This window comes from Pelodiscus sinensis, chromosome 24 (genome assembly GCF_049634645.1).
Source record: "Pelodiscus sinensis isolate JC-2024 chromosome 24, ASM4963464v1, whole genome shotgun sequence".
Taxonomy (NCBI): Eukaryota; Metazoa; Chordata; order Testudines; family Trionychidae; genus Pelodiscus; species Pelodiscus sinensis.
In genome coordinates, this window is record NC_134734.1 from 12,660,306 (window position 1) to 12,675,014 (window position 14,709).

At 51.8% G+C, this 14,709-nt stretch overlaps 1 protein-coding gene across 5 annotated transcripts in view; it reads left to right on the forward strand.

The window, feature by feature from the left end:
* CADM3 (cell adhesion molecule 3) overlaps positions 1–14,709 on the forward strand; it is a 125,737-nt gene that overhangs the window by 57,290 nt on the left and 53,738 nt on the right. For 4 of the 5 annotated variants that reach the window (XM_075907116.1, XM_075907115.1, XM_075907119.1 and 1 more), the window contains exon 2: positions 4,361–4,474. The exons of the other annotated variant lie outside the window; for it this stretch is intronic. In XM_075907116.1, the coding sequence (XP_075763231.1) occupies positions 4,361–4,474 (114 nt within the window). The remainder of the gene's footprint in view (positions 1–4,360; positions 4,475–14,709) is intronic. 5 annotated transcript variants of the gene reach the window in all.

Genomic DNA, 14,709 nt, shown 5'->3' on the forward strand with positions numbered 1-14,709 from the left:
AAGCTGGGGTTTAAATATCCTGCGCTTCATTTGCATTTTCACGTTAAGGCGCTATTTCAAAATAGCACTATTTCAAAAAAAGAAACGCTGTCTAGATGCGGTTATTTCAAAAGAAAACCCTTCTTCCGAAATAACGGGTAAACCTCGTTGTAGGAGGAATAAGGGTTATTTCAGAAGAAGGGTTTTCTTTCAGAATAACCATGTCTAGACAGCGTTTCTTTTTTCGAAATAGCTGTTTCAAAATAGCGCCATATCGTTAATATGCAAATGAAGCATGGGATATTTAAATCCCCGCTTCATTTGCAATTTCAAATGTCTACATTTGTATCCCTCGCTCAAAAGAGGGTGCAAGTGTAGACATACCCATTGACAAGAAGGGCTATGGAGGGTGTTGGCTGGCATCAACGGGTGTTAGGTGGGGGCAGCTAGACACAGTAGTGGGAATCTGTCTATCTGACTAGGGGAGGTCAGAGAAGGGACTTGCTTTCTAGAGATGTGAGGGTTTCCTATGGGTCCAAGTGAGTGAAGGCTGACTGGCCCTCATGGACAAGTAGGGTAGTTAATTTTCTAATTGCATGAAACCAAACCCCCCTGCCTGCTCCATCTCCCCTCCCTCTGTCTTTCATTTTCTCCACCTTCACTCACTTTCACTTGGCTGTGATAAGGGGTGGCAGAGGGTATGGAATAGAGGTGTGGGCTCCCAGTGGTGGCCAGAAATTAGGGGTTCACTGTGCAGGAGGGGTGAGAACTCTGGTTAGGAGAGTGGCCTCGGATTGGAGGATGAGGTGCCTGAGTGGGGATGCAGGCTCTGGGGTGGGGCCAGAGATGTGAAATTTGGAGTGCAGGAGGGGGCTCTAGCTTAGGGTGGGGGAATGAATGGGGAGAAGGTTTGGGGCGTGGGATCCCAGAACTTACCACAGCTCCCAGGGAGCAGAGGCCAGGTCTTTGGCCCCTAGGCAAATTGGCATCCAGGGAGGCTCTACACACTGCACTCCTGCCCATGGGCATCTCTCCTGCAGCTCCCATTGGTTGTGGTTCCCAGCCAATGGGAGCTGTAGAGGTGGCAGTTGGGGCGGGGCTACTACAGAAAGTGCCTTCTGGTCTCTGGACGCCCTCCAGTCCCTAGGGACTGCAGAGACCTGGCAGCTGCTTCCTGAAGCCATGCAGAGCCATGGCTGGTCGAGAGCTTGCCTTAGGTCTGGGCCACCACTGCGCTGCTGACTGGATTTTTAACAGAGCGGTCAGCAGCGCCAACTGGCGCTCTGAGAGTAACAGGCTGTCCCTAGCTCACCCGCTGGGTGATTCACACCAGCACCTGGACAGCAAAGTATGGCAGCTCAGAGATGAAGCATAAGCAAAGTAGCTTGGAGCCAACCCCTCCCCATGGGCTTGGTAACAGGCCCAGCCGGAGGTATCTTCTGCCAACAAGGGGTGTGTGCCGGGGCTCTAGCAGCTCCCAGAGGGAGGGAGCCCAAACACTAAGGAGGAGCGATGGGCAAGGGGAGGGCAAGGTAGTCAGGGTATGAAACCTCCCTCATCAGGGCAGAAGCCAGCCTCTGTCAGTGACCAGGAGACTTCCCTGAAGTACCATAGTAAGAACTCTGTTAAAATTGTGGGCTCCCATTTCAGATTTCAGGAGGTTCCTGGCCCTGCTTGTAGACTAGGGAGACTCTGTAGGGAAACATGCACTTGTGGCCTGTCAGCCAAGAGTCTGAAGCTAGGCAATCTATACTAGTGTGGGAACAAGATGTGTGTCTGTCTTAGGATATGTCTACAGTGCAACACTATTTTGAAATAACTTAACTGCCTGCTGTGTAGAGAGGGACTATTTCAAAATAGTGTCAACATACTGTCAAGCAGGAGGACTTCTTGCTCCAACTCCTGTAACCCTCATTGTATAAGAAAGGGTGTGTCTAGACTACAAGGTGTTTTTTTTTTAAAGTGGCCTTTTTTTGAAAAAAAAAAAAAACTTCCCCTGCATCTAGACTGCTGCTGTGTTCTTTTGAAAGTACATAAAAAGTATATGGCAGTTTTTTCGACAGCGGCAAACCTCATTTTATGAGGAATAACACCTTTATTCCTAAGTGCTCTTTTGAAAAAAGGTGCTAGGTAATGCAAACTGTGCTTTTTCGAAAGAGAGCATCCCAGACTGCCTCGGTACTCCCTTTTGAAAAAGCGGTTTGCTTTTTCGAAAGTACTGGTTGTAGTCTAGATGCTCTTTTTTGAAAGAGGCCTTTTCAAAAGTATCTTGCAAAAAAGTCTCTTTCAAAAGAGGCTTGCAGTCTAAACATAGCATAAGGGAAGTCAGAGGAAGAGAGCTCTATTTTGAAATAAATGCTGTGTAGACGCTCCCTATTTTGAAATAAGATACGCAATTGATATAGCTCAATTTGTGTAGCTTCTTTCGAGTTAAGCCCTGCTGTGTAGATGTACCCTTAGGGAGCAGCCTGCTTTCTCTCTCTCTGTTTGGGGGTTCTGGTGTGTTCCCATTTTGAGTTGTAAAAGCAGCTTATAAGGAATCTTTAATGTGTGTTGCGAACTTCTCTGTGGGTCTGTCAAGACCATAGTACCTGGGACACTCAAGGCCAGCACGGCCCACTGCCTGGAACTTGCACTTTCCTCCAGAGGAGTTCAGGGTTGAGTGGGTGGGGGTCTCATCTAGTCTAGTGACTCCCATGTCCCTGAGAGGGGGAAGAAACCATCAGCAGCTCCCTGCCCCCTCACCTGGCACAGCTGCTGTGTGTGTACTCTCCACTGTTCCCTATACCCAGCATGCTGGCCCAGGGTCTGCTGCTGGATGTATATGTATATCCATCTGCTGCTCCTGTTCCCAGTGCTCAGGGTCTGCGTGGTGAAGTGGGAATTTTCTGTAATATTTGCATGACTCCTACGTGTGCATCAGTTCCCATTGTATTTCGCATCCCGTTACCCGGTGGGAGGAGAAAGGACTGTTTGCTCTCAGAGAGACAAGGTGGGGGAGGTAACATCTTTTATTGGATCAACTTATGTTGGTGAGAGAGACAAACTTTAGAGCTGACACAGCTCTGCTTCAGAGTGGCACGGCTAAATATAATTTTGAACAGATTATTTAGCATAAGGAGTTAACACAATTAGCCCATTAACACCACTGCAGTCATGAGACAAAAAGGGGAGTAAGTGGTTACTGATTGTCATATGCCATGAATCCAGCGTCTTTATGAAATCCATCATTTTTAGTGTCTAGCAAACTTATGAATTTACGTTCCCAGCCTCATTTTTTTAAAGGTGTTGTGCAGGTTTCCTTTGAGAATGCGGATTGGGAGGTCAAGTTAGAATGATTGCTTTTCAAAGCATTCACACCCGGGGGTGATGGTGTTTTTGTCTTCTAGTGTTTTTCAGTGTGTGCTCATTTGAGAGCACCGTGCTGGTCTCTTTTTGCCCACAGAGTGGTCATTGGGGGTATTTAGGGCACAGAATCTGGTACAGCAGCTATTGGAATAGGCCAGGGGAGGACCTATGGCTCTTGAAAGGTGTGTTGTGCAGGCTACTGATAATCACAGCAGATGTGTCACATCTGCTGGTTTTAGATCTGTTATGGCAGGGGCTGGTGCCGCTGGGGGGTCCTGATCTGTGCGCAGCTTGTTTCTGATGAGGAGTTTGGTGACTGAAACTGGCAGATTGTTTGAAGGCCAGAACAGGGAGTTTAGGAAAGATGTCTTTCAGGTGGTGGTCCATGGTGGTCCCCTATGACAAAACACAGGGTGCGACCAGGTGAGCCGGTACTCTGATCACTCTGATGGTACATAGATCCCCTTGAGAGAGCTTAGGGGGGTAATTTAGGGTGTGTCTGCACAGCACTCTTAGCTTGAAATAAGCTATGCAAATTGCATCACTTATTTCGAGGGTGTTTCGAAATAACTCTCTATTCTGAAATGCCCCTTAACCCTCATAGAACGAGGGTTACCAGGATGTCAGAATAAGCCACCTGTTATTTCGTAATCTATTTAGAAATAACAGGCTGCTTCAATAGACGCAGAATATCTATTTTGGGATATTTCCAGTATCCTGAAATAGCTCTGTAGTGTAGATGCACCCTTAGAGAATCAGGCTGGTTGGACGGTGGTGCTGTGAATATGCTGTTGCACAGGGATTGCTAGAGAACTGGTGAAGGCACAACCATTGGAGCCCATGCAGTGTCTGCAGGGAAGAAGGTGGGACAGGAGCCGTGCCCCGTGGCATGTGGGGGTTTGTTGTGGGATCTTGTTTCTCCCAGTTGGGGAGGCTGCTGCCAATATTTGGCAGCTGGATGATGGAGTGGACTCTGCCGTGGTTGAAGGACCAGCAGAAGAAGCTGCAACAGAGCATGCAATCTTTCCAACAGGCACACCAGCTGGAGAGACAATCCGGGCTGGCTTGGCAAGCAAAGCAACTGAGGAGTTTGCAGAATTTTATCAGGGAGCAAGCACAAGTGCAGCAGCAGTGGCTTCAGACACTGGTGAGTCTGGGTATGGGGAATGGAAACTTGAGCCCAAGGGTCAGTCCGTGTAAAATGGAGCCTGCCACTGACCCCAATGATTTTTTTAACCACATTCGAGAGGGGAGCAATGGGGGCTGGCTGGAACAGGAGAATGTGCCCCCACCTCCACAACGCACTATTTGGCAGGGAGCTCAAGTGATCTATGTGGTCTTGGATAGCAAACTGACCAAGGGCTTGGATGTTAAGGCAGCCATCTTCGTACAAGTAGGATAGTCTGTAGAGAAGTATTGGCAGAAGTTTGGGGCAGCTAGATGGAGATGTATGCCCTACAGCATATGCCCGAAGGGTAACTGGGCTATCGTCTGGTTAAAGCCAAGCATGCAGACCAAGGGCGAAATCATGGATTCCTGGAGCAATTTCTGCCACGCCTCCTGGAAAACACCCACATCTGGGTCAGGAGGCACTAACAAACAATGCTGGAGGCAGCAGCCAAACTCATGGAAGAGTTTGAAGAAGCCGATTTTTCCCTGTTTAATGGGCCCAAGCTAGGAAAGAGCGTTGGAGAGTGGTGGGGAAGAAGCCTACAGAGAATCCCTTCCAGGGCGGTGGGAAATTACCTGTTACCAATGTGAGAGACAAGTACTTATAAAAAGAGGCTGCCTCTGTGGAATGTGAACTGGCTCAGTGTGGTTGGGACCCATGATGGAGGAAAATGCCAATTGTCTTGATGAAGGAAGGGAAGGGATGCGAAAAGGGCCTAGTGGACACCGTATCAGGGAGTTTGATGGCTAGGAAATATGTGGTGAAGCCACACTGGATCCTGCTTAGAGATCGGCTGAGTCTGGAGTGCGTCTGTGGGGAGATAAAGCTCTGCCCAGTGGCTGAGATCCCCCTGAAGGTCTGGGGAAACTTCAGGTGGAAATGGGTTGGAATCGTGGCTAGGTTGCCACATCCGGTGGTGGTAGAAACAACCTGGCATCCCTTCCCCTTTTGAAAGAAAGCAGCCACTCAGGGCCCATGGAAGAGAGGAAGTGAGATGCAGTCAGAGATGGGAAAAGGACGTGAAGTACAGGAGCTGGGGAACCCTAGACAACGTGATGGAAGCCGGGGGTGGAAAAGGGAAATGAATGTTCCCAAGCAGAAAGGGGAAAAGAGGACTCAGCCAAGCAGGCACTAAATGATGCAGCATCTACCCTGGCATAACCTCACCCTAATGACGTTGACTTAGGCGCTGTGCCTCTCACCAGGTGGCGTTATTAAGTTGGAGTCATGTGGGATGTAATAGTGTAGTCGATTAACTGATATGCAAAAAACTTACAGGTTAATGCTATAGACTACACGCATTTCCCCTTACCCCTTGTCAGTAAATCTTTTAGCAGGCTGGTCAGCAGTCCAGCTCAGCCCTGGCTTGCATTGGATCCTGGACCCACCCCCGCTGGGGCGCTGCATTTAAAGTGTGTTAGAAGCCAGGCAGGACAGAGCCAGCCACAACATTTTGGCACCAAAGGCGGGGCGCTCAAATGACACCCTCATGCCCCCTTTTCTCCTGCCTGCCTGTTGTCTCTTGTGCTCTCTTTCTTCCAGCACAGCACTCCCCCATCTCTGTGCATCTAGAGCAGAGAGAATATACATACGCACCAGCAGCAGACACAATTTTCTACATTCTGGGTCCTAGTGGCGCCCCCCCACAGTCTGGCACTTGAGGTGGCCGCCTCAGTTCGCCTCATGGTAAGGCCAGCCCTGAGGCAGGCAGGCAGCCCAGCTCAGTTCTGGCTTGTGCTGAGTCCAGGAGCTCAGATCTCTCGCCCCCAGTCAGGGGCTGGCCTGTAGACTAGTCGACTAACCAATAAGAATTCACGAGGTTAATCGACTATTCAGTTAGCCGATATTTAACATCCCTAGTGTCATGTGCAATTACATGGGGAGGGGGAAGCTGCATTTTGGGACAGACGCTTAGAGTGGGGGCAGCATAAGCTGCCTACGTGAAAAACCCACAGCTCTGAGTGGCACAGTGAAGCCGACCTAATTGGTTGAATAGATACCGCTGGGTCAGTGGGAGAGCTGGAGAGGAAGCCAGTGTCAAACAGCATCAGCACTGCAGAGATTTGCACCCTAGCATGCCCTTAGGGCCTCCCTGGCCAGGTCTCTCCTGCTGTCTCTCTTCCCCAGTGACTCTCTCTGTCAGTGGCAGCCGGTCAATACAGGCAAACTAGGTGGTCAATACAGGCAAACTAGGGCACCAAGATAAACAGCCATTGAGGGCTTTGGAGGCGGGGGCGCTGATTGCGCATTTCACCTAGGGCGCCAGTTGCTGGCAGCTCATCTAGGGCCGCTCCTGCTCTCTCTACTCCAGGTCTCTAGCTCTTCCCCCTTCTGGATTGAGTAAATCTGCCAGGCGAAGGTGATGCCCAGGGCTGGGGCTCCCCCGCGCTGCTCTTCCCAAGTCCTTGGAGCTGTTTGGGGGTACTAAGAGCCCCCTTGTGTTAGGGATGTTAAAATGTGTTTGTTTACACGCGGAATCGCTGAATTTTTCAGTGGTTACATGTTTACATACGGGGGCGGGGAAGCAGGAGCCAGTGCTCCCGGGGATCTGGCTTTTAAGCCGGCTTTTAAGCCAGCTCCCTGCACGCACTGGCTCCCACCTGTTTGTCGCCCCCGCTGCGCTGCTGCTTTCATGGGAACCCCCGAATGGGACTACCCTGCAACCCTCTCCCCGCGGGTTGTCTAGCTGGATGCCCCTTGGTCATCTCATGTTTACATCTGCTCCCTCTGCAATCGCCAGCAGGCACCTGGCTCCTGAGCAGCCTCAGAGGCTGTGTTTGGCACGGCTCCAGGCTCTCCCCTTGCGGAGCTTGTTGTGTTCACACTGAGATTCCTTTCTGAGGCAGCTGCTGTGCAGTGAACTCAGATCCCAGCCTCCCCTGGGGCATGGCTTTGCTCGGGGCCTGGGAAGCTCCTTCTGCCTGTCGCTCTTGTTGCACTGCCGCTGTGGGTATGTAATGCCGGCTCCGTGACCCAAAGGCACTGCTGGCTCAGGCAACCTACGGCTCAGCCAGCCTTGCGCCTGCGTGGCAGCAGGAGCAATTGGGAATTGGTCAGGTGTGGGCGTCCCAGGAGAGATGGGCAGTTCATTGCAAGGTGTGTGTTGTGAGCAGCCACTTTTCTTACTCTGTTCAATAAACATTCGGCTTCCTCTAGGCCAGATTTTCAGATGAGCTCAGTATCCAGCCTCAGTCACTGAGTCCCACTCCGCACCCTCCCCCCCAAAGAACAATGGAGAATCCCCCTGTGCTGAGGACACTCCCCTCTCGTGAGCGCCTCCATGGGGTGCACATGGACCTGCCTCTCCCTGCAGCGATGCCCCCGGCAGCTGTTAACAGAGTCAGACAAGACTTCAGGGGCTCAGCCCTAGGTGAAGCCGTGCAGAGACTCTGTGCCTGAGCCCACAAACCAACCAACCACTTGCAGGGTCAAAGGTCCAGCCGGGCTTGGCCCCATGGCCTTGGTAATGTCTCTAGCCCTGTCTCCAGGTAGAGAGCAGGACCTCCAAGGGCTTCTCTCTGCAGACTCTGCATCTTGTGCTTCTCTTGGACTGCTAAACAACTCTTACCCCTTCTCCCAGCTCTGGTCACTCTGCCTTGGGGAGGGGAAAGGGGAGACCCAGGCCCACTCACAACTCGAGGTCCCAGCCCAGGGCCCCTATAAATAGCCACGTGCTACTTCCTGCAGCTGCTGCTGCTCCCTTGGCCCCTTCCCACGCCACCCCTTTCACTCCGTGTCTTCTCTCAGGGCTGAAGCTCTCTCACAAGGAGCAGCACCCTCACTCCCCTGGCCCCAGCCAGCTACTGAGCTGCTCAGCTCCTGCCCCTGCTGTGCCTTTTAACGGGGCTGCTGGGCTGCAGCCTTACTAGGCAGGCCTGGAGGACTCCCCTTTCCTGCTCCTTGCTTGGGTCAAGCCATGGTAGGCACATGCGGCCTCTAGCAGAGGGCCTGGAAGGGCCTGATACAACCCATCATACTGTCTCCTCCCCACAGAGAATCCCCTCCCCTTCCCCTCACAGAGAGCAATGGAGAGCTCTCTTCCCCTCCCACCATGAGAACAATGGAGAATCCCCACCCCTTCCCCTCACAGAGAACAATGTGGAGAGCTTTCTTCCCCTCCCCCCACAAGAACAATGGAGAATCCCATTCCCCTCCCCCATAGAGAACCATAGAGAATCCCCTCCTCCTTCCCCCCTAGAGAATAATGGAGAGACCCCTCCCCTTCTATCTCACAGAATGATGGAAAATCCCCTCCCTCTCTCCCCACAGAGAACAATGGAGAGCCCCCTTTCCCTCCTCCCTTCTCCTTCAGAGAGCAATAGGAACTCTTCGGTGTTGCTGAGCTTATTTGAAAATCTGCTCATCTGTAAGCTCCAGACTCGGGCCCTTCTAGGCACCTCACAGAGTCATCTGATGCCTTTTCCATGTGGGTTTCCCTGGCTGGAGCAGCTTAGAGAACCTGGGAAGAGGGGGTGCATGAGGCATTCAGTTCTCTGGAATGAGCCTGTAATCAAATAAAATGTTCTTCAGTATTTTTATGACCTGTCCTCCTCCTGATGTGTGCCTCAGTTTCCCTATATTTTCAAGGCTACTCAGTGTGTATAGGGGGCATTGTTGGCGCTCAGGCCAGGCTGGGGAACTTAGGTATCCATGTTGCCTAGCTGTCAGAGCCTGAATGGCCAACTCAAAAGGGCTGGCCGAGATTGACGCCATGTCAGTGGAGAATCTGAGAAGACAGTGGCAAACTCCGTCACCAGGATACTGATCCCTAAAAACTAACGGCCTACAGGCTGGAGGATTTCTCCACCTCTCAGCAGGGAATCTGACCAAAGACCCCAGCTCGAGAAGAAAGGATGGGGAAGGTGTGAAGTAGGGATGGGGTAAGGGTTGGGTACTGGAGGGAATTAGTGCTCTCACCTGGAGACTAAGAGGAGTTAGACAGCAATAGACAGAGCCTATTCTGGGCTGACCAGAATGGCGTCCTGTCTCTCTGCTAACCTTCAGCCTCCTGCCGCTGGGCTCATACAGACTGAGAACTTGGCTATTTTGGAAGTGCCGTGCGAGTGCTCCTGGGAATGCTGGCTGAGGTGCAGCACTGGCTGCCGAGCAGACAAGACTGTTCTAGCAGACTGCCTCAGTTGGACTCGCAGAGCAGAGCTCACTGGAAAGCAGGAGAGCTGGGGCCCAGAGGGTCAGTCTCAGGAGATGTTGAGTCCATGTGTCTGACTCTGAAGGGAGAATCAGTGCCTGCAGGGGGCTGGCACCAATGTTCCCTCATCTTTTCCGTCTATGTGCAGATTTTTTTCCTACAAATGTGCAGAATAATTTTACGTGCACTGAGGCATGTGTGAATGTGCACCACCAATCAGTGCAAGCAAAAAAACTAACTGTGGGTGCTCCGCTAATCAGCAGAGTGGCATTGGAATCTTTCCTGAGTGGCTGCACAAGCACACAGCTTACAGGGAACACTGGTGGTGCCCTGAAAGAATACCTCCAACAGACTCTTCCAAAGCTGGGGGTGCAGCATCCTTTCTGGGGATCTGTGACTGAACCCCTCCTCTGAGGGAAGAGATTTTGGTGTTTTCAGGCCCAGCCCTGTCTGCTGTGTCTGGAACAGCATCTCTGCTGCTGTGCACCTAGGCATCTGGTGGACTGCACAACCTGAGGCCTGTCCAAAGCTAGTGGCTGTTGAGCAAGCTGACTGCAAGGGTGGGAGGCTTCCCCTGGCCATGGAATTGTGGGGCAGTGGTCAGAGTATGGCCTGTGTGTGTCTCTAGCTGCACAGTGTGTCAGCAACAGCAGCCACATGCACACCCACCTGCGTCCACCAGGATCTGGGAGGACGAACATCAAGAGAGATCCTGGGTGATCTGACAGGCTGGCACCATTACTTAGCCCCAGGCCTCTGGCTCTGATCATGCTCTGCATACCAGTAATGTTTCCACCAATCTCTTCTATCCATCTGTGGATTTTTTCCACCTGTGTGCGGAATAATTTTATGTGCACCGAGATGTGCGAATGTGCACCACCCATAGAAACACAAAAGCTAGCTGTGGGCACTCTGCTCATCAACTGGGTAGCATTTGAATTTCTCCTGCATGGCGGCACAAGTACACAGCTTATATGGAACACGGCACACCAATGCGGGGGACAGCAAAGCCCCCCACTGGACAGTCACGTGATACAGAGGGTTTCTGAGGTATGAAAGGGAAGAAGAAGGAAGTGTTACTGGGAGTCTGCAGGTGAGTGTGAAGAGCAAGGGGATGCTGCAGTCAGATTGAGGAGCAAGAGCAGAGCTGGGATAACAAGGCGGGAGATGTGTTCTGAGACTGAGGGGCACTGGCAGAGCATGGGGAGAGCTTAGGGCTGGCATAGTAGGGTGCTGTGGATCAGGACTTAGGGCATCAGCAGAGCTGGGGTGAGGGGGTGGAAGCCCAGGGCGGGATTGTAAGAGGCAGCGTGTTGGGCCTGAGGGGGTTTGGCATAGCTGTGGATCAGGGGGAGCGTCCCATCTGCCCACAGTGCCTGCTGTGATCCACCCCTTGCTTTCCTGAGCAGCTAATTCCCAAATCTGCTGCGTGAGGCTGACTGGGCCCAGGCGTTTACTGTCTTTATTAGGAGAGTTATTGAAAGTTGTCATGAGCAGCCGGCGAGGGATGCATCGTCCCAGGCACGCTCCATGCAGAGCGGCTTGCTGCCTGCTCAGCCAGAGGCCCGTGAGAGCTCTGGTTAACTGCAGCTCGAAGGGGCTGGCGGATGCTGGGTTAACAAGTTTTCAGCACCCTGTGAGGCTGCTGCCATGGGACCTGGGGCTAAGCCAGGGGGTCAGGAGTCCAAGAGGGTCCTGATGAGCTGGATTTTAGTCTAGACGCAGCCTTTCTGTTAAAAAAGATCCTTGCCACTTCTTTGATGAGCCCCTCACTCCCATTGTTGGCAGCAGGGCTGACAGTCATCATGGGCCCTGGAGCAAGGTGTATGTGGGGGCTTAGGGTTGCCAGGTGTCCGCTTTTGAACCAGACAGTCCGGTATTTGAGCTTTCTGTCCAGGAAACAAATTGAGAAAATACTGGATACAGCCTCTCTCCGACTTACGAACCAGTTACGGACAAAGCAATTGGTCTGTAACTTGGTTTGTTCGTAAGTCGGACCTCATAGCGTTACACGCGACTGCGCTGTTCGTAAGCACGGATTGCGTTCATCACTTGGGGTCCGCCATTTACGACAGCTTCGGTCGTAAATGAGAATGGTCGTAAGTTGATTGTTCGCAACTCGGGGACTGGCTGTATATAAATGTCCAGTATTTTCTAATTATGTTTTATTATTATCACGAGTATCAGTACGTAGTTGTGTACTGCCTGGCTGGTAGACATGCTCAAGCTGTGTAAGCGAGTCTACCAGCCAGGCAGTACGCAACTACACAATAGAGAGGAGGAGGGCGGGGGCGGGATGGAATTCCTGGGGCCGGGCTCACCCATGTGCCCCGCCGGGACCGTGCACAGAACGGGCAGCACCCTGGGATCTGCATGTGCCCAGGCCAGCCCCACTCCCTGCTGGCTGGTTTCCCCCCAGCTTCCCCTCCGACCAGCCCCGCTTTCCCCAACCCCCTCCCCGCCAGCCCTGTTTCCCACCGGCAGGTTTCTTCCCTCTCCCCTGACACCGATCTCCCTTGGCCAGGCCAGCCCGGCTCCCCCTTCCTGGCCAGCTCCACTCCCCTCGCGGCCAGTCCCCTCCCTGATCTGAGATCAAGTGTGTCCGGTATTTTTTTTTTTTTAAACCATCTGGTAACTCTAGCCATGCTCTGTGCCCCCAGAAGGGGTGGGGCCTGAATTGGAAGGGGTAGGGACAAGGGCAGTCAGACTTTAGCACCACCCACATGCTCCTCTCCTCCTGAAGCCTTCAGAGCCATGCAGAGCAGTGCTCTGGTGACAGTTCAAAGGGGCTGGGGCTTTGGCGGCTGCCACAGTAGCAGGGATGGCAGCCAGGAGCTCCGGGCCCCTTTGAATCTCCAGGCCCTGAGGCAACCAGGGGCGGCCCGTGAGCCTAGGCAGACTAGGCAATTGCCTAGGGCGCCGCCGGCCTGGGCGCCCTGTGATTACGTCACGGCCATTGACGGCCGAGCAGGCAGGGGCGCCGATCGCGCCTTCCGCCTAGGGCACCAGCTGCCCCTCCTCTCCCCCCCCATCAGGAGGCCTGGCAGCAGCCCTTTGAGATTCATAGATTTCAAGGCCAGAACAAATCATTGTGATCATCTAATCTGCTCCCTGATAATTCCCAGAGCAAATGTGTTCAACGTGGGTGGTCGGTGAAGGTAGAGCTGCCTCCAGCCCCATTTCCAGCCCTGCCCCATGGGAGCAAAGCCACCTCCCTGCCACCCACCCGCATGGGGAGGAATGGAGAACGGGTGGGCAAACACATCCCTCCCCAGCCTCACAGCACAGTGGTCACATGGCCCCAGCCTCCCTGGCCAGGAGTACTGAGAGGACGGGTGCTGGGGGCAGCAACACTCTGCCCCCAATATGCCTGCAATAGGTGTTCTGGGGGCAGTGTGTGAGCAGGGCCAGGCCGGGGGTTTGGGAAGGCCGTGCTTTCCCCCGCCTATATGGAACACCCGTGCTGTTCAATCCCATCCCCCCGCAGCCCTTTGTAAGTAGGGTTGCCAGGTGTCCGGGTTTGAACCAGACAGTCCAGTATTTGACCTTTCTGTTCGGGAAACATTGAGAAAATATAAATGTCCGGTATTTTCTAAATAAGATATAATGTAGATTGTGATGTAATGTCAAGTGTGTCCGGTATTTTTGTTGAAACCATCTGGCAACCCTATTTGTAAGTTGTTCCAACAGTTGATTACTCCCTCCCTAGCAAACACACATCTTATTTCAAGTGTGAATTTTTCTCCTTTCAACGCGGAGCCATTGGCTTGTGTTTTTCCCTTTTCTCTGCTAGACTAAGGCGCCTATTATCACATGGTTGTTCTCCCTGTAGGTATTAACAGACTGCCATCAGGTCCCCCTCACCTTCTCTTTGTTAGGCTAAACAGACTGAGCTCCCGGAGTTTGTCACTACAAGGCACGTCTTCTTATTCTTGAGTTGTTCTTGTAGCGTTTGTGGAAGCTTCACCAGTTTATTAACATCCTAATTGAATTGTGGGCACCGGAACGGGACACAGGATTCCAGCTGCAGTAGCACATGTGTCAAATGCAGGGGTAAAGTAACCTCAGTTCTCTGATTGAAGGTTCTACTGGCTTATGCATCCCAGGAGCTCATTAGTTTCATTTGGCTACAGCATCACAGAGGGAGCTCATGTTCAAATGATTATCTGCAGTGACCCCCAACCTCCCCGGATCTTTTTTAGAGACACTGCTTCTTAACATAGAGCCCCCCATCATGTAAGTAGGGCCTACATTCTTTCTTCCTAGATGTGTGCTTTTACATCTGCCTGTATTAAAAGTGCATATTGTTTGCTTGGGGCCAGCTTCACAAGCCATCCAGATCACAGTGCGGGTGATCTGTCCTCTTCATTATTTTTCACTCCCCAATTATTGTGTCCTCTGCAGGCTGTATCAGTGATGATTTTTGGCTATCTTCCAGGTTGTTGATAGCTTATGTTAAATAGCATAAGGCCAAGAACTAATCCCGGTGGCACACCCACTATGATGGTTTGCTGTTGAAAATGACGTTTGGAGGCGTAGCACTTAGCCAGCTTTTAATCCATTTCATGTGGGCCATGCTAACTTTGTATTGTTCTCCTTTTATGAATCCAAGTGTTGTGTGGTACAAGGCAAACCCCTTACCGAAGTCTACGCTGCACCCTAAACTTGAAATAAGATACGCAATTTGCTCTATGCAAATTGCATATCTTATTTCAATTTTATTTTGAAATTTGAAACTAGGTGTGTCTACACAGCACCAGATTTTGAAATAAAGCGCTGTTTTGAGCCATCCTTTATCCCTCATGCTACAAGGCTTACTGGAATGACAAAGTAGCGCACCCGTTATTTCGAAATATATTTTGTAATAACGGGCGGCTGGTGTAGACACAGGGCTTTTGTAGACTCAGGGTAGCTATTTTGGGATGCCAGTGGTATCCTGAAATAGCCATGCAGTGTAAATGCACGCTAGCCATGCAGTGTAGACGTCTGTTACATTGACACCATTACCTTTGCCAACCCAACTTGTGATCACATAAAAAAACAAGTTATCAAGGTATCTGTT